Below are 16882 nucleotides of genomic sequence, written 5' to 3' on the forward strand. Positions count from 1 at the left end.
CCCTCTAATCGAATACAGCAGGAGCTGTGCATGGGATGCAAACTGTGATCAGTGTCATTTATGAGTGGAATGACTTTGCTTTGGACATATTGACTAGACAGAAGGATGGAGGAGGAGAGGAGGAGAGGAGGAAGAAGGGTAATTAAAAAAGTGCAGATGGGTAAAAAATAAATAAAACGTTCACAACCTGCTGTGTTCTCTATGTGCATGCTGTGTTCTTTCATGCGGGTTGCCAGGTTGTGCATACTGTATGTATTTTGTTGTTTCCTCCCGTTCAGGTCGCCAGCCATGGGGAACCTCATTAAGGTCCTTGGCAAGGATTTAGAGAACTGTCCACATTTTTTCCTGGACTTTGAAAGTAAGTGAGCGCCGGGTTGTGTGCACGTGTCTGTGTGCTTGAAATGTGAGTGCACATGTGTGCAATGTAGGTGTTCAGTGGGAGGTCACCGGGTGGGGTCAAGGGAGGTATTTTTGGATGTGAGCTGCTGAGTTGTTGGTGGTGTGATGGAGTGTTGTTGTGGGTGTGGTTTGTCGTTATCAGATGCTCTCTATTCCCACTCTCGGGGCTTCAAAAAGCTGTTCTGTTGAGTTATAGTATAATTACAGTGTGTAGGTGTAAATAAGTGCTGCCTAGGTAAAAACAGTGATGTAAACAAGCATTAGTACGATATAAAACGATGCAGTTACAATCTTGGATAAATAATTTATCTCCTGACAACATGATTTCAGTTTCAGGTGAGGTACAGATATATTCTGACGTTTTTTCAATATTTCAAGCTCTAAAATCCTCACTACATGTAAGTGTACTCCACAAAGACAGATATCTTATGGATCATATCAAAATTATGTTAATTAATAATCAATGTGATCCATAATTTTTCCATTTATTTCAACACATATTCCCAAGAAAAAAACAAAACACTTACATAAAACTTCAACAGTAGGCTATAAAAGGCTTCTCTACCAACAGACTTCTCAGTTCAGGTTTAAACTCAAATTCTTATTAAACTGTCTGTATTTTCTTTATTTGTCTTGTCAGAATATTCCCCCCCACCAATTCCTATCAAAATTTTTGCTTGAAAATTAGATTTTTTAAAATGTATTATTAATGTATTTATTTATTTTTCACCTAGAATTGTGTAACCAATTATTTAATTATAGTGTCACCTCAACATTTAATTAAGCTTTTAAACAAAACTTTTAATAAAGGCAAAGGAGTGGGATTAAAGAAGCTCTGCGTCCATGTTGCCATGCTTCGCCCAGGACATTCTTCCACCATGCCATCCCAACAACCCCCTCTCATCCAGCTTCCCCACCCCAACACCCTCACCTTCACACACATACAACTCACACACTTGTACACACAAGTACATGCACACAGCCCGACACCTGTCCCCTCATCACCCACAGAATTCTCCCCTCTTCTGTTCCAGGGGGCTCATGGGAAACCTCCTGAAAGTGCTGGCTTGCACCGAACTTGAGCATGGCCCAATAGTTTTCCTTGACTTTGAACGTGAGACCATCCGCTTCTTATTTTTTTGAGTTATCCCTTTCTCTTTGTTGCCTTTGCTTTGTTTTCCTCATTCCATCATTCTTAGCTGTGTCATCTTAACGTCCTTATTTACCCCCTTTACCCTCCTCGGCTCCTCTCCTTTCCTCACCCTCATCTTTATCTTTTGATTTCTGCTCCGGGGACTGGCATTTGAAAGTTATTTGGCTTCCTTTTAAAGGGTCTTATTTACACACGCCACATCGTCTTAGAGACAGACAGATGCACAATGGCATGGTGACTGGGTAACAAAATGAGAACAATAATGCTTTGATCTCAGCTCCCAAGCTTCAAAAACTGAGGAGAAGTAAACAGAGAATACCAGTCCTGTGTGGGTGTCTGTTACTCAGGGATGATGATGGCTAACAAAAACTATCGTCATCCCTCCACCTCTTCATCTCCCCATCTCCTATTGTGTGCCTGACCTATCTGCATTTCTGTGTTGCGCCAAATACTGTGTGAAAGAAAGTGAAAGAAAGAATGATTACAAAAGAGGTCGTAAAATAAACCACCTCTATCCCCCCTCTCTCCCTGTCAGTGAATTCCAAACTTTGCAGGGTGAAAATGTCCATCTTAACAAGTCATTGGATTTTAGACACGGTGTTAAAATCTTCTGCATGCTTAACTAGTTAACAAAAACCTGCAGCCATATTAGCAGCTCTGTGAGGCTTTACATAAAGCTACATGCTAACGTCAGCATGCTATCATTTGTATGATAAAGTTAGCATGGTAATAAAAGCATATGTTGCTGTACATGTTAACATAGGCATGCTAACAGGTCACTGTGATAAAGACAGTATACCTAATGTGGCATTGTACTGCCATGTTTTCCATGCTAATCATAGTTTAGGGTATTAGCATACTAGCTAACATGGCAAACACAAAGCCATGCTGCTAGCGAAAAAAAAAAAAAAAAAAAATTACTGAATATGTTGTACACCCCAAAATCATCTCCAGCAAAAATAATTCCTCAGAAAACAATTGAAAATATTTTTTATGAGGAAATGACCTTGTTAAGATGGAGACATTTATAGTGGATCCCAACACAACCTTCCCCTCCTCAACCACTTCTTTCCTTGAACAGCTGCCTCCTCCTCCCTCTGTTGTTGCTGTTTGTTACAGGTGGAGTGGGAGAGCTTACTGCTGGCAAGAGACGTCAGCTGTCAAACAAGCTGAATGTACCTTTCATTTATAATGCCTGGGATTCTCTTTACTTCTAAATCAAGTAGAGTGAGTCAGACTGAGGCATTACATCTTTAGACATGTGCTGCCCCTCAGCCTCCACCTCCTTACTTCTCCACCTCTATGCCATCTGTAAGCTCTCTTACTCCACCCAGAGACACAGTCACCTCTGTTACACAGCTACGAGTTTGGTCTACATTCCATAATGAAGTCCCATGAAGTGATGTGTGGCTAAATGCTAATCATTATCCCATGTTAAAGATTTTTGAAAGATCAGGGTTAAAATCTGATGATACATTTAGAAAGTGTGATCAATTCTTATGCTAATTTTTATCTTACAAATCAAGAAACATGATGCTTGGAGTTTCTGTCAGTCAGTGTCCAATATTACCAGATGGCATGCATTCTTACAGAGTAAATTAAATTAACATAGACACCTTTAAGGACATTACAGGAAATGTGTCAAACTAAAAAAACAGGCTGCTTAAGCTAGCATAGCATAAATACTTTACAAAACAGCTTGTTTTGTCAAGAGGTTAAAAAAATCCCTCCACAAGCACTTTTAAAGTTCACATAAATTGAACCCCTTATTTGCTTGGCTCCCAATATGTTATTGCTGGAGATGTAAACAGCCCTGTGTGTTGTGAATAAATGTGCACCGCACTACTATTAATTGGGGGATGCATTCATTCTTTCTGCTGCAGTGGATCACTGCAGGTGTCCAACAAACCAAAAAATATAGACATTTATGAAAATTTAAACTGACCAAACATTTTTGACCCAGTGGTGAAGTCACTTTAGCCGCTTACGTTACTGTTAGCTTGCTAATACCAAGTTATCAATGCCAAGTAACTTTAGCATCTGTCTTACCTTTCTGGGTGCATGCTAGATGGTTCTTTTACATATCCAACATGTTGCTCTTCACTTGCTTGCCTTGCAATAACTGTGAAATCTTTAAAGTGAAAAGCACAATCCATAGCGCCTCTTTATCCTGGTAGGAACTGTACAAGTCCTTAGTGCTCAAGTCCAAGTTGAATCCTGAAATAAAGTAGTATTTATTTTCTAATCTAGTCTGGCAAGTAAACTATTTCTTTAAAGCCTTTAGCATATGTAATGCTCACGTAATCGCTAACTAGATACAAAATATGATGTTGTTTTACCAGAGAAATGCAGGAGCACATTAGCAAGGAGTCATCTCAAAAATAGCCATGCTTGCTTTCTTTATAATAGCAGCCCATGTGCACCTGGGACAGCAAATATTCCATGATTACTATTCCTCTGCAGGGAGGCAATGCCTCGGGGTGCAAAAATAATCAGCAGTGCTACTTCATGTAGAGAGCTTTTTGGGCACACTGCTACTTTCACGTTATACCTGAGTCATATTGAGATAGGTGGCTTGAGAGGAGACTACTAAACACAATTTTGACTCCAGAGAACACATCTCAAATTGTGTCCCCTCAAACATTTAATCCCTGCTGTATGCATGCATCACGCCACCATGGGCAAACAAAGCAGAACTGTGACTGGGAGCTGCCCTGCGGCAAAAATCACTGAGTTTACAGTTTGTGTGCTGCTCAGTGTGTACGTGTGAAACACAGACAAAGAAACAGAGAGCATGCCCAGAGGTTGTTCTCCTTACTGCCTGTTTGTTTTAACATTTCTCACAATTAAATCTCAGCGGTGAAAAAGTGTGTCTCTTCATACATGGACGTCGAGGAGGGAAGAGGAAAGCGGGAAAAAGATGGATAGGACTATTACATAAATCTAATGGGACAATTACACCTATCCAGGGTGGCATAAATCTCCACTGAAAGAATGGTTCTTCAGATGATTGCAGCTTAAGAGTCGGAAATGTCCAAGTGATGCAATCCAGGCACTTTTATGGCAGCTAAAAACCATCAAAATGTTAAACTAGCAGCTGAAACATTCTCATTCAGTAATTCTCTGAAGTGAAACTGACTTGTCATCTTCCGGTCCTCACCAGGTGACCACACAAACTTCACTGTGTAACAGAGCGTGGCTTGCAAGTCTCTTCTTATAAAACTGTTGGGTAAATTTAATCATTCATTTACAGGCCAGATTTTGACCTTGTATGAGGAAACGTCAAAGTCCACCCACATTGAAACATTTGGCTTTTTATGTAGTCATGTAATGAGTAATTATTTATCACAGGTTTTAAACTGGCCTGATATGATGGCATCTTTTTAGCTCTTCCTTCACCACTGACCTCCTTCTCCCCTCAATTCTCTCCTCTTTCCCCTCAATTTTCCACCCTCCTTTCCTCTTCTCTGCCTCTCCCCTCTATATTTTCATCACTACCGGTACCCTTACATCACACTTTCACTTCCTCCTCCTCTCTCTCCCTTCCTCTCTTCCCCTTTCCCGTCTTCCCTCTTTGCTTTCCTTCCATCCTTCCTACCCAGATGCCCAGCCCACGGAGGCAGAGACAGCCGTGTGGAACCAGGTCAGCGCTGTGCTGGAGGAGGCTCATGGGATCCTAGCCGAGCTGCAGTCCTATAATGGAGCGGGCCAGGAGATACGAGAAGTGAGCACAAAACAGTCGATAAATGTTGGACTTTGATAAACAGTCAAGCTAAAAAGTAATGCACATGTAGGATACATATGTCTGCTGTGGTGAAATACCGACACAAAGTGTTCCATGCAGAATTCATAACATTTAGAGACAGGAAAGTATTGTGTCAAAGTATTTTTCAAACAAACGCTTAATGCACTTTGCTGTGTGGTAGCTGCTTGAATATCTTTGGTTAGAAAGCTGGTCTAGCTTTTTTAGTGTGTTCAAGTGCAGCTTTTCTCAGCAACACATCAATGCAGAGTTCCCTCTGCAGTGTCAACGATTGCTTCTGATTGCTCAGCTGTTGGTGTTGCTGTACTTGTGAACAAATAATGCTGAATTTCTTCCTTTCCTTGCTTCCTAACCTTGAGGTCTGGAAATCATTTACTAAGACCGGACACCCATTGGAGTTAACTCCTTCACTTCATCATATTTCACTATGTTTAAACCTTTTTCTTGTTTTATTGCACACCTAAATTGTATTTCTTAAGTCTGTGGTAAGCCCCAGATGAGTAAGGCTGTATGGCAGAATATGACATAGCATAAAAGGATAAGTGTCATAATACTCTCTCTTTTCACATTGTCAAAACATCCGACTGAAAATCCTCAATCTTCAGTGAACTGATCCCTCTGACAAAGACCTGCAGGGGAATTTGAAGTAGAATGTTTTTCTGTGGCGCAGAGCTGAATTGTTGTTCTAATATAGTCACAATAAAGGGTACAAATAATAAGGGGTACAAATAATAAACCAAAGCAATACTTAACAAAAGCATGGCTTAAGGTAATTGAATGCATGATCTAATGCAGGATATACCATCATTGTTTTTAACACAAGTGATCTACACTTCAAAGATCCCCAGGGATACTCATTGTCACTGTAACTTAAAGTATAGTATATACTATAGTATAGTATATATCTTAAAGGATGAATTTTCAGTATATCAGATTTTGTTGTTGTAATGATATTTATATTTGCAAAAATGTACATTTACACAAATATTCAAATCTGACAACCAGTTTGTGTAAAATGAAGTTAGATAATTCTTTCAAAGAGATGTATTGCTTGGCCAGCAGAAAAAGACATCACGCTTGCTTCTTAAAAAGTAAAAGTAAGAAATTTAAACAGATTTCTGAAATTCTTTGGTAAAAACTGTTGCTTGGACTTTGTTAGACAATGTTAGACTGGAAAAAAGTTTTATGCAACTTGTTTTAAGGTAGTATGATCAGATTTCAGATATTTTGAAAGTATCTGTGAGTACCATTCTTCAATCTGTGATCTGGAAGCATTAACTTCTTCCATACATAAGTATTCCTGACACATCGTACATTCATTCATTAAACCTTTACTAGTCATACATTAAGAGGGTTTTTGTGTGATTTGTATCCTCATTTTAAATTGTTGCCTTAAAAACTGTCAAACCTTGTAAATGAGTCACACCAGAGCACCGGGATAAATTTGCCTTCATCATAATTATCATGGTAGTTTATCCAGAGAAATCCTGCCAACACTCTCTTGCTGCTCCAAATACCCACAAGCAAATATGTTTTAATCTATGACTTATAAAAGTCCCCAACAGATGCACTATTTCTCCTGCTCAGTGATGTGCAGTGGCTAACTGCTTGAGGAAAGTACTCAGCTTTATTTAAAATGAGACTTTTGTTTGTTTCAAACAGGAACAGAGTGGGGAAGAACATTTTCAAAGTATCGAGATAACTTTAGTAAGAGACAAGTTTACCGCTGAGTACAAGAAAGAGTGTATACTTTATTTCAGTCAAATTAAAATGTCTTTTTCTACCCTTCCCTTGTTACCCCAGGTACTATCACTGATGATGTGTCCAAGTGCATCACAAGATGCATGTAGATATAATTTCTACACCTCCCTGTAGATACTGTATGTTGATAAGTAAAGTCTGAGGTGACATATAAAGATAAGGTGAGGTGTTAGAATAGATAAGATTAAAGATGATTGCAGATGTTTCTGAGGAAATATCACACCTTTTCTCTTCTGATAAATGATGCCTGATTTTCAGAATGTAACACAGAGTTACTGTTTTCAAAGCTGTTAACTGATCAGGTGATAACAGGGGTATGTTTATAGCAATTGTCCAACGTTGGATTGAGCTGTGGTGGCTGGGCCTGATATGATATCTTGTCATGGCAGAATTTTTGCCTGTTCCCCTCTCTATTTAAAAACCAAAAATGAAAATGCTTCACAAAAGTTAAAGATTGCTTAAAGGAAGAGAGGAAGAAAGAGATGATGAGGTTTTAAAATCATTTTTTTAAATAACATCTGGGCTTCTGCCTGTGCTCTCTGCCCACAGGCCATCCAGAACCCAGGCGACCTCGCTCTCCAGGAGAAGGCCTGGAACGCAGTGTGCCCCCTCGTGGCCAAACTGAAGCGCTTCTACGAGTTCTCCCTCCGACTGGGTGAGCATGGCTAGAACGTTTAATTGATGCAGACATTTCAGTAGATTTAACACTCTCTTGTGGAAATAGAAGTCCATAGAATGACATTGAATCTGCTCTTTAAATATGAGGCAGATTAATGTACATGCAGATTGTAATCATGATGAGCAGTGGGGAGAAGCTCATCTTGTTCTCTACTGCTTCACAGCTTCACTTCATGTACCAGCAGTCTGACTTAACATGCGTTTCAGTCCGACAACACATATACACCCACATACACACACCATTATGTCCTCCCAGCCATCTCTGCAGCATCCTGACCTAGCAGGCAGGCAGCCGTTGCTAAGGAAACAGTGGTACATGTTGGTCCAGTACAGACAGAGTAGAGAGAGAGAGAGAGAGAGAGAGAGAGAGAGAGAGAGAGAGAGAGAGAGAGAGAGAGAGAGAGAGAAGTATGAGCAGATAAATGGAGTTTGGCTGCCGCCTCTGCTCTGCCTTCCAATAATACTTTGATCTCATGGACATTGTGTTCTCAGCTTACCGTAGAAAGAGGGCTGACTAATTATTAATGGTAATGTATCAGGGCTAATGCATCAGCACAACAGATATCTTGTAGACTTTTCCTTCCTGCCCTCATTAAGGATAACAAGGGATCAAATCTTAATGACCAGGGGAGTGCAAACTATATGACCCTTCCCTTTTTTTCTCACAGCACCACCTCTCTATTTTTATTCATGTGTTTGATCAAAGGGGGAATTAGAGGTTAAGAGGCCCCGTGTAAAGTAAACAAACAGCTGCAGTGTCTCTCAATCCAATCTGTCAAAATAAACCCAGGGGAATCAGGGCTCAGGATAGCGCTCTGTGCTAATAGCAGGAGGGAGAGCGTGTTTCTGGCCAGGCCCTTTAGATGAAACACTTCTCAGCTGTATTTATAGAGGGCCCTTATGCATATTTAACGCAGAGGAAGGGATGGAGCCTCAAGGGAGTTTGCTTCTGAGGCATTACTGCGACATACAGCTTCTGAGGTCCAGCTCTGGTGTCTGATTGGTTTGAGGCAGCATACTACTGAAAAGGCTTTGGTTCAATAACAGATGTGACACAGAGGTAATGTATGGTCACTGATCCAGGGTCACGGTGATCGGGGTGTTAGATAAGTTACAGTGTGATCTCTTACAGTAGATGTTAATAAAGTTGCAGAAATTGATTGCTGATGCCTGCGGTCATAGGGGGTAAAAACTTAGCTATTGACCCCAGTGTGTCATAGAAAGACTTCAAAGTTAGCATCCATGCTTCCTGCTCTGTGCCAACATTTCACTGAATAACATGCAAGTGAGAGACAAAAAAAAGAGAAAGTACAAAAGGAGATTAAATAACCTACATTACCAGATTTCTTCATTATTAAGTAAGCGTAGTGTATTCTGGACTCTCAAATTAACCTCCTTGACAAGTAATTTGAATGTGTACTCAGCATTTAAGTCTTCTCTATTTCTTAACATAAGTCAAGCCCAATGCTGCTTTGATGATACTGCTAATGTCTGTGTACTTACAATAGGAAATGTAGCATGTTTACATTGTTTATCATGTTCAGTGTGTTACATTAGCATACTACAGTAGCTTGCTTATACTTGCTAAGTAGCCCTGATCACAAACACAGTACGGCTGAGGCAGATGGAATGGAAATGCCATTAGCTTTGCAGGTTTTTCATGAATCCAAGTATTGTGCAAATGGAAATGTTTGCACAATGTTAGTAGTCCATATGAAAAAGTAATCTGAACAGAACTGCACTTCAAAAGAGGATTTTTTTCTAGTCTATTAAATATGCAGAATAATTTGATCAGAGCCTTCTTTTGCTCCAGAGGAAGATGTCAAGATTCCTATAGTTTGCCTCAAGTGATGTCACTTGAGTCACCAGGAGTTGAAGAGAAATGCAGAAAGATTTAAATCTTAACAGATCACCTTAGTCTGCTCTTCATCTCTCCTTGTGGCTATGGTATCACTGAACTATACAACACACTCAAATTCCTGATCGGCCAAGCTGCATTGTGTTTGATGCAGAAAGGTGCAATCGCTAGTAAAGTTATCAGGGTTTATCCTATTAGCAACATGAATTAAACACATTTCATAATAATCCATGAAGCTATAGTTGCTGATGTATTTCACTTTGGACCAAAGTGGCAGCTGATGGATTAAAGAACCATGACTCCCAGGCCTGGAGCAACGATGCTAGCCTAAAAATATCTAGGAAAAAAGAGCCACCACTCTGAGTGTTTAACAGACATGTAGCTCCAAAGCCTGAGGGCTGTGATGGTACATTTCTGGTCATATTAAATGTTAAATCTCAGCCAGAAGGCCCCCTCTTTGAGAACATCTCCTCTGAGAGGTGATCCAAAGGTCTGTCAGTCTTCACAGGGCCAGATCCCACTCCATTTAAAATTGTTGGGTCCATTCCTATGAACACACAGTGACAGAAGTGGAGTGAGATGTTTTAACAGTTTGAACCAGTTTAAAGTTTGCTGCTGCATTTAATTTCTTTATTTTAAATCTGGGGACATGAAACTGCGGTCACATTTGGGCTTGGCTAGAGAGAATTACAGCAATCTGACGAGAGGAGATTAAAGAACCTATACAGTTGTAGCAGTGTGGTGTGCAGATTCCAGCCTGTGCAGATACATTTTTAAAACAAAGGTATGTTTGCAGAGAATGCCCTACGCAGCCTGTTGGAGGCGCTGACCAGCCCACCGTACGCTCCCATGCAACACCTGGAGAGAGAGCAGGCTCTGGCCAAACAGTTTGCTGAGATCCTTCATTTCACGCTCAGCTTTGACGAACTAAAGGTGAATAGAATTCATTTTCGATTTAATTAAAGCCCCCAGACACTGACCTTTAATGTACCGAGAAATCAATATCTCCTGTTGCCTTCTGAAAATCTAAATTACCTCTCCTGTCACAATGCAGATGACAAACCCAGCCATTCAGAATGACTTCAGCTACTACAGGAGGACTATAAGCAGGAACAGGCTGAACAACCAGCAGGTGAGTTTGAGAGACAGGCTCAGGTTTTTGATGTTGTCTGTGAGCTGAAGTGTTGAGCAGAAGCAGCTGGGTTTCACTTTCTCTCTTTAATTATTAACAGCTGAGACGGAGGTGTTACTATCCCTCTAACAAAGACTGTAATAGCATCCTGCAAGGATTGGTTTCTTCACTGATGTATGACAATATTAATAGTGATGATGTTTGTTAAAGACATAATATCTTGCTTGTGTTGTGTTGCAGTTGGAAGCAGAGAACGAGGTCAACAATGAGATGGCCAATCGGATGTCCCTGTTCTATGCTGAGGCAACACCCATGCTGAAGACTCTGAGTAACGCCACTACCAAGTTTGTTTCAGAGGTAATATTACAATTCATTCCAAATCAGACATATGCAGAAGTATGCTTAGGGTCAAGACTCATTTAAAGTTATAACAGGTCATTTCAAAACTGAGTTGCAGTCAAGATATAACTGTTGTAGGTTGTTTTACTGCCCCTGAAAGAAATCCTCAAGCACAAGTGACAGAGTGAACAAGAAGGTGTCTAGAATTGTATTTTCTTCACTGTGCAGCACTTTGCTAAACGTGATTGTTTTTTAAATGCGCTATATAGATAAAGTGGATTGGATTGGATAAAAATGTGTAGGAGTAGGATTGGGGTCAGTTTTCCCTCTCAGATATTGATGTGGAGACCTGAAGTCAGTGTTAGAGAAATAATTTAGATCAATTATTTCAGCTAAAGTGCTACATTTTATAGAGGCTTTCTTTGAAAATGCTAAATGAGTGAAATTAAGATAACATTTTCAGTAAAACGAAGAGTTGAACCATAAACTTTGAATAGTAAATGTAAAAAAAAGTGCATTTAACTTTGGTGCAGTTGTCGAAACTCAGCACCTCAGATTTGTGCTCTTAAATAAAACTTAAATAAGTTTATGTAGTTGCATTCTAAACCTGCATAAAGTGAAAAGGTTATCACATTTATCAAACACAGACTTTTGATTGGTAAGTAAAAAAATCAAGAGCACAGATTTGATGTGGATTCCATCAGTCCTTGAAGAGAATCAGCTTTACAAATAAATCATGTGATAAAAATGAATAAAAGGCCCTACACTGAGATTGATTTCTACACATCTTTGGCCAGTGTCAAGAATTCTTGTGCTGAAGTACAAAGCCTTAGAGCACAGAATACAGTTTATAATATAACATGAGAAAACTGAACTCAAGTATTGATAAAGCTACAAAAATTGATTGAACATAGCATCTTACTGAACCAGTCAGTACACAAGCAGTGTACTGACTCAGGGCATGTTGGTTAGTTGTGGAGTTCATAAATGGATGCTCTCGTACACTTTACCACAGCTTTACCTCAAAGTGCCCATGCTGGACCATTGCGTGAAAACTTCCCTCCTCTCCTTGCATTTTCTGTCAAAACACTATTTTAGGAGGCAGCAACTTTTAAACTTTGCACATCAGTGCATCCTGACAGCTCAGCTTTTGAGAAATCCTTTTGAGGCTCATGTAAAATGTAGATGACATGCTGGTCATGACTGCATTTTAATAAAGTGCCGTAGAGCCCCTAAACTTTTACCTAAGCTCTGAAGATCTGCTCTGTCTCCACCTTGTGGTGGAACATTTTGCTCATCAGTTAATAAACTACAGAGGATTTATCAGGTTATCTGATAGTGAGGGTAAGAATAAACATTTGTATGTGTACATTAACATAATTTAGAGGCAGTGTTTTTCTAAGCAAATTTTTCCTGTTTTAAATCTTTTCAGAATAAGACCTTGCCCATCGAGGACACCACAGACTGTCTGAGCACCATGGCCTGTGTGTGCCGTGTAATGCTGGAGACTCCGTGAGTACTTTCCTTAATTTCCTCTTCCTACATCATCCCTTCTTCAATACATCCACTCTCGTCCTTGTCCTCTACAGAGGTCAGAAGCCTAGATTTCAATTATGAAGCCTTTTCAAAGTGAACACAAAAGACGCCTTCTCAAGTTTGAGCCACTAATTTGATAAACTGAATCAAACTTATTCATAAAGCAAATCATCCAGAGAGCCCTTCATGGTACTTCTGAAATGTTGAAACATTTTAAATAGATGTCATTATGTGAATGAAAAGTCAGCTGCAACTTGGCAAAACCCTTCAGTTCTTTAAATAACAGCAGCAATATTCTCTGTTTCTCTGAGGTCACCTTGATTTAATGTCAGCTCTCTCACTGACTTTTCATGACACTGCTTTCCTCTGTGACTGCCCCCCCCCAGGGAGTACCGCTGTCGGTTCACCAACACAGACACCATGCTGTTCTGTATGAGGGTGATGGTGGGAGTCATCATTCTCTATGATCACGTTCACCCTGTCGGAGCTTTCGCCAAGACCTCCAAAATTGATGTAAGTGCACACAACTGATCCAAACATCTCTGTGATTTCTATCCCTCGACGACCGGCAGCAACGTCTTGTCACGTGTCCATCAGAAGTATTTTTACTGATGAAATAAAAAGGAAACTTAAAGGCCAGTCAATCAGAATCTTTAGAAGAGTATACACACTTATATGCACAATCTTGTAGTGTACTAGTTTTCAGAGAACAGACAAGGAGGCTGGTACAAGTTGATGTCATATACCAGGAGGATCAATATCTTGTGGGGAAGCTTGATTAGTTGTTACTGCCGCCTTACATTGTGTGTGTTATGTACTTTTTTAACCCTCATGGGTAATAAAACATTCTGTAAAGCTGCTCCCTCCTGCTTTAAAAAGCTTACTACCCATGCAATAGTTTGGGCTTCTTTGTGAAGTTTGGAAGTTTCATCTTTGATGCTGCTTTAGCTGTATGCAATATGATTATTTAAATGAGGATGAAGGGGGGTTCCTTCATTTCTTATGAAACATTATATGTGTGGCCAAAAGGAACATTGACAATTCTAGGAGTCTATTAAAGACCAACACTATCAGTAAAAGCCCTCATTGATCAAATAACTGAATTCCGATGGCCGCCATTTTCCCTTGACCTCATCCTTACGCTCTCCTGCAGGTTGCACCTATGTCAAAGCTCATCATTTTTATTGATGAAATTCATAACTTATTGGCTAACATTAGCTTTTAAAATTGTTGCATAATGGGAGTAGGGAGGTATAAAATGACTCCAAAATATGGACACTCATCTTGGAGTTATTTATTTAAATCTGAAGGTAAAGCACATCTGACCTTTCAGTTTACCTTCAAAATTTCACTCAACATTTTAGTTTTTTGTGATTTTGAGGTGGTAATATAAGAACTATTTGTCAGTGCCCCTACGTTTATAGCAGCTACACTCTGTAATGCAGCAGTATGATAATGTACAGTTGAGATCTGTTTCTTTTGTAATGGGGCAGCTTTTTGTTGGGGCGCTCTGGCTCAGTGGGTAGAGTTGGTCGTCTTTCAATTTGAAGGTTGGTGGTTTGTTCCCAGCTCCGGCAGTCAAATGCTGAAGTGTCCTTGAGCAAGACACTGAACTCCTGCTGTTGTTCAGCGGTGTGTGAATGAATGAGATTAGCTAATACTGATGGTCACTTACGATAGCAGCCTCTACCATCAGTATGTGAATGGGTGAATGTGACAAGTAGTGCAAAAATGCTTTAAGTGACCATGAAAGCACTATAAAAGTACAAGTCCATTTAACGATAGGTGCTTTTTTGTGTGGCTGCCACATGCAGCAGGAGATCAGGTGGATCTGAGGCCGCTGACCTTTCTGTAACACCTTGTTTTTCTCTTTGTGTCACACAGATGAAGGGCTGCATCAAGGTGCTGAAAGAGCAGCCATCCAACAGTGTGGAGGGACTCCTGAACGCACTGAGGTGTGTGTGAGCCTGTGCTTCAGAGATTAACACAAACATGATGTGCATCCTGATTTCAACACCTCTCACTTTGTCACCTTCATCTTCAGGTACACAACACGGCATCTAAACGATGACAGCACCTCCAAACAAATCAGGGCCCTCCTGCAATGAAGACTAGGAGAGAGGTGGGGAGAGAGGAAGAAAAGGAGTGCACTTGAAGGAGGAAACGAATGCCAGTGGCTGAAACCTGTTTGTTTACAACGAACAAAGAAATTCATCTCCAGGTTCACAGAAACCTGATGATAATAAGAAGAGGAAAATAATTATATATATTGTCAGCTGTCCATCATTCTGTCTCTCATTTTGTAAAGTAAGAAAAGAGAAAAAAAGCCAGAAAGAAGATATAGATATATATTAAAACGAGTGAAACACAAGCTGCAGAGGAGAAAGAAGTAGGATTAAAGAGGAAGCTATATTGCAAAATTTAAGGTCAGAACTGAGGCATCCTGAAGATGTACAAAAAAGGGTTCATGTTCCAGCAGTAGTATGACGAGTATTTTTGCACACACTTTAAAAACATCATCTCCTTCCCCCTGAAATCTGATCCCAAACTGACCCCAGAGACTTCCCTTTGCCCCGTCACACACTCAGTTTTAACAAACGTGCTTTCTCCTTCAGCTGCACTGATTTCTGATTCATAATGAAGCAATGTGATGGATACACTCCGGAGATTTGCTTCTGCCTCTTTTCTTTATTTCCTGCATCAGTGCAGCTGGAGGAAAAGAGGTACCAACATGAGTAGTCTTTTTAGGACCTCTTCATTCTCACCCTGATCTCTTCCTCATGCCCTGTCATTCTCACTCCTATTTCATGACCACACATCCACCCATCCATCCATCCATTCATCCGTCCGTCCATCCATTCATGGAATACGTAGTTTTTCCTTGACACATCCACATTGTGTGCCCTGATGCTGTAAATATTTCAGCACAAACATCTTGTGAGTTGTCTGGCTTTACTTGAACAATGCCGTTCACTCTCTCTCTTTCTCCATGGTGCTAATGTGGTTTAGATATCACAGTACTATTTACTTTTTAGATACCATGAAAAATTTGTTTAATCATCCCTTTTTTGCACTAACATGTGAAATCTCAAAGCCTGGAGAAAGCTTTCAGTAATTGTGTTATTTTACATCAGTGCACAAACAGGGAGGAATGACCTGTAGGATTTGCATATTCTAGGAAACCGCAGCACACTTACTCGTTCACCCTGTGCCAAAGCTGATTGGTTTATTCTTTTATTACATCATCAAAACAGACTTGAAAGGGCGGTGTTCTGAGGGGGATGAAATCTTCTAGTTTAACATCGTGAGTCATCACTTTGAATAAATATGAGAGTTAGGAACAGCCAAGAACATTCAACGTAACACACAAGTCAAAAGGTCATATTTGTGCATCTTAAGGGAGAGATCTGAGTGTTCCAGTGTAAATATGTGAAGTTTTTCTCTACAGGCATCTTCATGGACAGCTTGGGTCCTTAAGGAAAAACACATCTATATAAAACCGAGGTTCTAATTTTAGTTGTTTGAGAACTTAGTAATTGATTAAGTGGGAAATAAAAATGACAATAAAAAAGATTCAAAAGGAGATTAAAAAGAAGTGCTGTACTTTGGATGTCTATAGCCCTTAGTCTAATTTAATTTGATCTTATAATATATTTTCTATACAGGGGTATGTGCACAAGCATATTCTGTATAAATATATAGATGGCATGTTGTAAAAGTTCTGACAGAAATGTGTAAATAAGGTGTTTTTATTCATTTTTAATTGTTCAGTGACGCTGAAATTGGGTATGTGTTGTCTCTCAGAATTACCATGCGTTTGGCTTGGACCATCGGACTTGCCGTAGTCATAGGTTTCAGAAATTCAGCTTCATTATGGCGAATGAACCAGCGGGAGGGGTGGGGCACTAAAGGGGCGGGATGGGGCTGTCCATTTGCTTGTTATTTTGTACATTTTGTGCAACAATAAACTTGTCATTTATTACATTCAAACATTGATGTTCTGTGTCTGTACAGATTATTTACACCAGCAACACGACATCAGCTTCATCATTTATCAGGTTATTTAAAAGTGCAGTGTCTTCATTATAGGATTAGCTCTCAGCACACCCAATGAAGGGAAACATCATTTTACTTATATTTTACATGACAAGTGCTGACCGGTGATGCATCTTAACTGATGCAGCTCATTTAAGATGCAAATGGGCTTCTTTCAGAAGCTGAGAAGTTCACAAACACTAATTCTGGCCTCATTACTGAATCCCA

The 16882-nt window shown here is 39.9% G+C and overlaps 1 protein-coding gene across 3 annotated transcripts in view; it reads left to right on the forward strand.

The window, feature by feature from the left end:
• fam49al (family with sequence similarity 49 member A, like) overlaps positions 1–16202 on the forward strand; it is a 37270-nt gene extending 21068 nt beyond the window's left edge. For 2 of the 3 annotated variants that reach the window (XM_034704055.1, XM_034704054.1), the window contains exons 2-11: positions 1434–1513; positions 5155–5276; positions 7626–7731; positions 10409–10545; positions 10667–10744; positions 10985–11101; positions 12516–12595; positions 13006–13132; positions 14504–14574; positions 14664–16202. In XM_034704055.1, coding sequence (XP_034559946.1) covers positions 1441–1513; positions 5155–5276; positions 7626–7731; positions 10409–10545; positions 10667–10744; positions 10985–11101; positions 12516–12595; positions 13006–13132; positions 14504–14574; positions 14664–14727 — 975 coding nt within the window. In that variant the 5' untranslated portion in view covers positions 1434–1440 and the 3' untranslated portion in view covers positions 14728–16202. Of the gene's footprint in view, positions 1–278; positions 359–1433; positions 1514–5154; positions 5277–7625; positions 7732–10408; positions 10546–10666; positions 10745–10984; positions 11102–12515; positions 12596–13005; positions 13133–14503; positions 14575–14663 lie in introns of all 3 variants that reach the window. The other variant, XM_034704056.1, reaches the window with a different exon arrangement.
• The last annotated feature ends 680 nt before the right edge of the window (positions 16203–16882 follow it).

The sequence above is a fragment of the Notolabrus celidotus genome, chromosome 16 (genome assembly GCF_009762535.1).
Source record: "Notolabrus celidotus isolate fNotCel1 chromosome 16, fNotCel1.pri, whole genome shotgun sequence".
Classification (NCBI taxonomy): Eukaryota; Metazoa; Chordata; class Actinopteri; order Labriformes; family Labridae; genus Notolabrus; species Notolabrus celidotus.